This window comes from Bactrocera neohumeralis, unplaced genomic scaffold, assembly GCF_024586455.1.
Source record: "Bactrocera neohumeralis isolate Rockhampton unplaced genomic scaffold, APGP_CSIRO_Bneo_wtdbg2-racon-allhic-juicebox.fasta_v2 cluster09, whole genome shotgun sequence".
NCBI lineage: Eukaryota > Metazoa > Arthropoda > Insecta > Diptera > Tephritidae > Bactrocera > Bactrocera neohumeralis.
The window spans coordinates 34,784,945-34,792,135 of NW_026089622.1; the positions used below are offsets into that span (position 1 = coordinate 34,784,945).

General features: G+C 37.1%; 1 protein-coding gene across 1 annotated transcript; it reads left to right on the forward strand.

Annotated features, from left to right (window-relative positions):
* Window positions 1-2,054: 2,054 nt before the first annotated feature.
* Window positions 2,055-2,525, forward strand: LOC126764723 (uncharacterized). Its single transcript, XM_050482376.1, has one exon. It carries the CDS (start codon window positions 2,055-2,057, stop codon window positions 2,523-2,525), a length of 471 nt encoding a protein of 156 aa, XP_050338333.1.
* The last annotated feature ends 4,666 nt before the right edge of the window (window positions 2,526-7,191 follow it).

The following is a 7,191-nucleotide window of genomic DNA, read 5'->3' on the forward strand; positions in this document are numbered from 1 at the left end:
GTTTTAAGACCCGAAAGCACAACAACCAAATTAAGTGTTATTTTTGACGCTTTGAGTCGTACTTCATCTCAAATTTCATTGAATGAACTTTTGATGGTAAGCCCAACCATCCAAGAAGAATTGTACTCAACTCTTCTTCGTTTTCGTTTACACAAGTACGCTTTAACGGCAGACATTACTAAAATGTACCGCCAAATAATGGTGCAAGAAGAAGACAGAAATTATCAGCTTATTGTGTGGAGAGAGCATCCCTCAGAGCATATTCAAATTTTTCGACTTAACACCGTTACTTATGGCACTGCGCCTGCACCATTTCTCGCAACACGGTGTTTACAAATGCTCAACGATGCTAATACAACTAAATACCCACTCGGTTCATTGGCCATTAAAAGAGACTTTTATGTCGATGACTTATTGACAGGATCTGAAAATTTTGAGTCTCTTGATCTTATAAGAAGTGAAGTAATTAAAATATTAAACTTGGCAGGATTCACCTTAACGAAGTGGTTTTCGAACCACCCTAAATTTTTCGACAGTGATTGCACTGAAAAGTCATTAAGCTTCAATGACAAAAATTCAACTAAACACTTACGATTTGTTTTGGATGCCAACTTTAATGATCTGCGAGCCACTAAACGGAACTTATTGTCAGTCTCCGCTCGCCTTTTCGATCCTCTTGGATTATTAGCCTCACTAGTTACCAAAGCAAAAATCTTATTGCATGAGCTTTGGATTCAAAAACTAGATTGGGATGAGTCGATTCCATTGCGCCTCGACACTAGCTGGCAGAATCAAGAAGAAGCCAACCTACTGCAGCTCTCGTCAATTAGCATTCCTCGGTATGTAAACCTAGAGTCGACTGCTATATGCCAAATCCATGGCTTCTCCGATGCTTCAATAAGAGCGTACGGATTCTGCATATACATACGAAGCCAATGTGCTAGTGGTGTCAAATGTATGCTGCTTACAGCAAAGTCTAGAGTGGCTCCGCTGAAGACCAAGTCTCTTCCGCGTCTCGAGCTCTCGGCAGCACATCTACTTGCCAAATTATGGTCACGAGTTCACCAATGTTGAGTCGACGATTCGAGAAAATTACATTTTGGACAGACTCTGAAATTGTATTGCACTGTGTAAAAACGCATCCATCTTCATTACAAACCTTTGTCGCAAATAGAGTGTCCGAAATCCAAGAATTGACTGACAAAGTACATTGGCGACATGTGCCAACGAAACAAAATCCTGCGGATCAAGTGTCTCGGGGTTGTAACGTGGACGAATTGAATAATTCAATATGGTTTGGCGGTCCACAGTTCCTCCTAGAAGACCCTGCATTATGGCCAATTAATAACCACTTCCAGCTCTCGCCAGAAGACGAAGCATTAGAGAAGAAGAAAACTATATAGGATCTGACTTCAGAAGAGCTAAACTTGAGTTTTCTAAAAATTGCACAGGTGGTCCAACATTCAGAATTTTCGGATGTTATTCAAAAATTGCATAAAGGTACCACCCTACCCGCAAACTTGCAAAAACTCAACCCGTTTTTGCATGAGTACTCGGTTACGTCGCTGTCATTCAAATTAATCCGAGTAGGAGGTCGCCTATTAAATGCACCTCTCCCATACGATGCCAAATTTCCGCTTTTATTAAATAAAAGTTTGCACTTCGTTATAACGTATTTACGGTTCCTGCATATTCGAAATCACCACGCTGGGGCAAAAGCGTTGGTTGCACTTCTTCGAGAACGCATATGGCTAATTAATGCCAGAGAAGCTTGCAGTAGAACCGTAAGAAATTGTACACACTGCTTTCATTACAAGCCGAAGTTGCAAACCCAAACAATGGGAAATTTGCCAGTTGAAAAACTTCTGATATGTGGCGTAGATTTTTGTGGTCCCATATATACAACGTTAAAAATACGTGGTCGACCACCCGTAAAAACTTATATAGCAGTTTTCGTTTGCTTCACTTCAAAAGCAGTACATTTGGAACTAGTCTCGGACCTATCTACTAATTCCTTTATTTTCGCCCTCAAAAGGTTCATTGGTCGCCGAGGGATGCCACAAAAAATATTCAGCGGCAACGCAACCAATTTTGTTGGCGCCGACCGCAAGCTGCGAGAGCTGAAGGAGGTCTTTCTAGCGCAAGCTCCAGAGCTAATGGGATTCGCAGCCGAAGAAGGATTCAGCATGGGCTTTATACCACCAAGGGCGCCGAACTTCGGAGGATTATGGGAGGCGGCGGTGAAGTCCGCCAAGCATCTGGTCGTTCGCGCACTCAGCAATGCTCTACTAACGACGGAAAAGCTCTCAACGCTATTGGCCGAAGTGGAGGCCATCCTCAACTCTCGCCCCCTAGTACCTCTGAGCCAAGACCCCAACGACGGCGAGGCGTTAACACCAGCGCATCTATTAATAGGATGCTCCCTGCGGGCATTACCCCCAGAGAAGGTGCCAATGGACCCAGTTCGTTGTTGCGAGAGATGGCAACTTGTTTGCTGTCTCAAGCAACAGTTCAAGTATTCCTGATGGGCCTTCAGGAGCGCAACAAGTTGCTGCACCCCAAACGCAATATGCAGCTCAACGACCTCGTTCTCGTCCACGGGGACAACGTTCCGCCGCAGCAGTGGCTACTAGGGCGCGTCGTTGCAACCGTCGAAGGGCAAGACGGCAAGGTGCGAGTCGCAGACATAGCAACCAAGACGGGCATGATTAAGCGTCCCATCCACAAACTGGCCGTCCTTCCACTTGATATTGAAGGAATCAGATCCTGTTAAGAATGCCGGTGTTGCGTCAAGCGACAAAATATATATTTAAACCTAAAACTAAAATTAAGTAAATTGAATTAGAAAAATTATAAAATATTGAATTATATTATTGTAAAATTACCTTAATAATCCAATTGTAATACTAATATATTACTCACCTTACTTACCTCAACGTAATCTTTTACAATAGTTAACGAAAGTTAAAGCATAGTATACTTACCCCTTTTTCTGTAATTCATATTAACATTACCACTAGTTTAAGCCTGTTTTGAGCCTGTTTTGAGCCTGTAGCTCCTGCAAGTGTATTTTGATTTGTATCGTTATTAACCATTTTTGTATTTTTTTTTAAATTAATGAAATAATAAATATTATTTTTATTTACTAGAATTAATTTTGAATATATGTTTAAATTGTTAGTTACTATTATAAATAGCGCTTTTTATTGAGTAAAATATTTGGTGTCCGATTGTTTTGTATTTAGGACACCCTAATACGTGGACTTGTATGTACATGCTATGTACGTACTCATATTTTGTGCAATTGAGAGCTCGTTAAAGAGATCAATTCGATTTGTACCTAAGTATGCACGAAATGTTTGTGCTAATATATGTACATATGTATGTGTGTTAAATTTATTTTTTTCTTTTGTACAATCCTGTTTGTTTTTGTTTGATAAAAAATTTGCGGGATGTTTGCCAATGTGGGCTTTGAGTATAGTTATGTAATGTATAGGAATGTATGTGCAATTTTAGATGTACCAATAATATATTTATGTGTATATACATAGTGTTCATAAACTTATTTATATTTAGTGAAACTTATTTTGTTTTTGGTACTCGCTCCAATTAAGGTATTTTGTGAGTTTAATTACGAGAACTTTTTCTTTGAAAATTAAATAAGATATAATAATTTGACATGTCGTACTCAGTGTAGGGTATGCTATCATAGGTTGTTTATATCCCTTATAATATAATTATATGTGCAATATACAAATGTATGTATACATATACACCCAACTCTTTTTTTACACGGTTTCTTTTTAAACTTTTGAAAAAATCATTAATTATTAAAATCATCAATTTTTAATCTAGTACGGTTTCAAAATCACTGTCTTGTAATTATGTTTGTTTTTACCACACTTAGCACCATTGCTGAAAGAACATACATAGTAGAAACTGGGAAATCCCCTTATTCCATAACTCTTACCTACACATTTTGTTCGCACGAATTTACATTGCTGAAATGGATATCTCCAGCGACGATACCGACTTTAGTCCAGTTCGTCGCAAACAATTGCGCTAGTTATCAAGTAGCGACGAATAATTATGTAGCTATGTAAATATTTTTTCCTTATTCCTATTCCAATTTTTCTGTTCTTAATTCTGGATTAACAGATTTTTTTTGTTTTTTGCTTAATCTATCAATTCTGTATGAATTATGTATTTTAAGTTGTAATGCTCATTAAAATGCCATATGAATATATAATTTGTATGCATACAAGTATATAAAATTTTATAGTTTTCAAAATTTTTTACACGGTTTTTCGAAGTGAATATAGTTCTTTATTTCATCTTACACGGTTTTCAGATGACATGGAACGTATCCCCCATTTTAATATAGAAAATGCCTTTTTTTACACGGTTTTTTTTACATGGATTTCTGAGGAACGTATCTACCGTGTAAAAAAAGAGTTGGGTGTACATATATGTTCGCACTAGGAAGAGAGCGCGAAAGCGAAGTGGGAAATGTGCAGGTATGCTCTCTTATGCACTTTTTAAATATATAATGGACATAATACGCTCACTCTGTTTTCCAAAAAGGGTTTTTGGGGATAGTGCCGATGTATATATGTATGTATGTGTCTACGGGTATTCAGGTCGTTGATTCCAACTCCCTCTCCTTCGCTTCCTGTTGGTTGTTTTTGGTTTTAGTATGTTTCTTGTTTTTTTATTTATTCTAGTTTGGTTTTTAAAATTCGCGCCCGTTTCTTTGTTTTTATTTATGTTTTGTTATAGCGTTTCGCGCCCGATTTTCTATGTGTTGTTTTGATTTTTTTTGGTTTTTGCAAATAATGTTATTGTTTTATGTATACACTAGCTGACCCCACAGCCGTTGCTCTGCGTGAAATTATGTGTTTTGAAATGAAAAGAAAGTTAAATTTATCATTTAATTTTTTTATATTTTTTTTCAATGTAACGCAGCTTGATAAACAACATTTTTTGGTTTCTGTTCCGTTGTACAGAAAAGATGGTTTTCCAACTCGTTAGCACGCCACTTCGCACATAGGAGCATTTACCCTCAAAAACCGGACAAAATTATTTTAAGTGATTTTATGGATGAAAATACGTGATCGAATATAATAATGCAATATATTAAAATAAAACAAGTAAGGAAGGGCTAATTTCGGATGCAACCGAACATTTTATATTGAATATATATTTAAATAAAATGATAAAATAAAATTATAATAATAAAAAAAAAAGAATTCCTCCGTGTGTGTTGTTACAAAGCCTCTTCTGATTCATCAGAATGTTCAGGCAACCCTGTTTCAGTGTCGACGTGGACCTCTGGTTCCTGTAACTCGAAGAGCTTTATAGTTTCACTCAAGAAGGGTTGGCTTTTGCTTCGTTGACGTTTTCGCTGGCAACTTAAAAATGGATCAGATGTGTGAAGAAGCCTGTTTAAAACGTCTTGGTTGCACTGAACCCGTGAAAATTTTCTTGCAAAGTCTTGTCGATATAGACGATAATGCTTGTTTCGAGCCTCCGCTGCCTCTTCTGATAGCTGACCGATAGGTAAGATAGCGTGCTTTATGATTGTTGGGCCATGTGCAAGTATTTTATGAAGAGTGGGCGTCATTGGATGCCAGGAGTAGTAATTTCAGCAGCTAAATCTGGATTGCTGAAGAATCTTCGAGATGTGTTACCCGAATTAGAATTTCCGAAACCAGCTTTTAGCATGTCTATTAATAGTCCAGTCCTTTCCCTGTATACTTTTTGGATTCTTTCTTTATTTTATTTCACAAGTTTTTTCGCTTCTGTGGTTCGGACTTGCCATTTCTTCAAAGGAAGTTTATAAGCAAGGTGTAATATGGTTTCAAATAAACGGATTCTAGCGTGGAGAATTGACAAACCAAATTTTAATGACTTGGGATCTTCCTCAGTAGTACTTTCAAAGTTATTGAAACTTTTTGACGTTTTCCCACATATGTAACATCTCATGGTAGAAGTGGTATCGGTAGCCGCATTTCAAACTTTTGCGTCAACCATTGTTGGAAGCAATGCATGTCGCATGAAAATATCTCGTATTGGATTGGGTATTTTGGTCACCAGCAATCGTTTTGCCTGATTCTCTACGTATAATATCTCTTATTTTGTGACGTTGACAGTTTCATGCAGAAATCGAATTCGAATTGGCCGGCAGAAACGAATAGATGAAGGTGTAGGATTTTGCCACAGAACTTTTTTGGTGTCACCTATATGTAATTGCAACCTCAAGGGAACCAATGAACTCTGAAATATGTTGGAGTCGTCATCGTCAGGAGAGCTAAAGAGCGACTATTTTTGTTGATATGCAACTTGATGTGAACCATCGCAACCCCATTTTGAAATAAGTTCGAGATTCTCTAATTCGGCTACCGTGCAGTTTTGAAGAACCTCCTCAGTATAAAGACATAAAAAACTCTATCTGGAAAAAAATAATTAAAAATTATGGGGGAAAGATGTGGTACTCGATCAAAGGTCATTGTATAGCTTAAGGTTGCCGTTATACAATATTCAAACATTAGCTTGGATATATGTGGATAAAAAAAGTTGCATACGTTAAAAATTTGAAAATAAAGAGAACACAAACATTTTATATGAGTTTTCAAAACCCCGTACAACGTATTAGCTAAACGCAAACCAAGTATTAAATTGCATAAAATAAACATACATACCATCTAAATTAAAGTCCATTCATCAGCAATCGTGTTTTCCTCTGCAAACCACGTTAAATCACTATTTATATTGTATTTATTATTTAAATTGAAAACATAAAAATGATAACACCGTATCACTTCGATTAAACTTGTTGTAGTTAACCGTATTAGAATATTTTTCGCAATTCTTAATTAAAATTGTGACATATCAAGGGTTGTTATAATCAAAGTACTGTCAATTATTTGATTGTTTACATTGACTTTTGTCCGCCTGCAATGATCCAGGCGAATCACTGTGCGACGGTGTGAAAAACATAACATTTCCAAATTTATGCCTCACACTATGCGACTATCTTTAGGTGATTGTCATCTCACATGCAATTTTCACTGGAAACGAAATACGTTTGAACTGAAATGGGAAATCGTTAGAACTCAAGGGAATTCGTAGAATCAAGCATTCTGTCCCTTGTATTCGATAGGTGCGTCACAATCAGTCGGGTTCCATTAC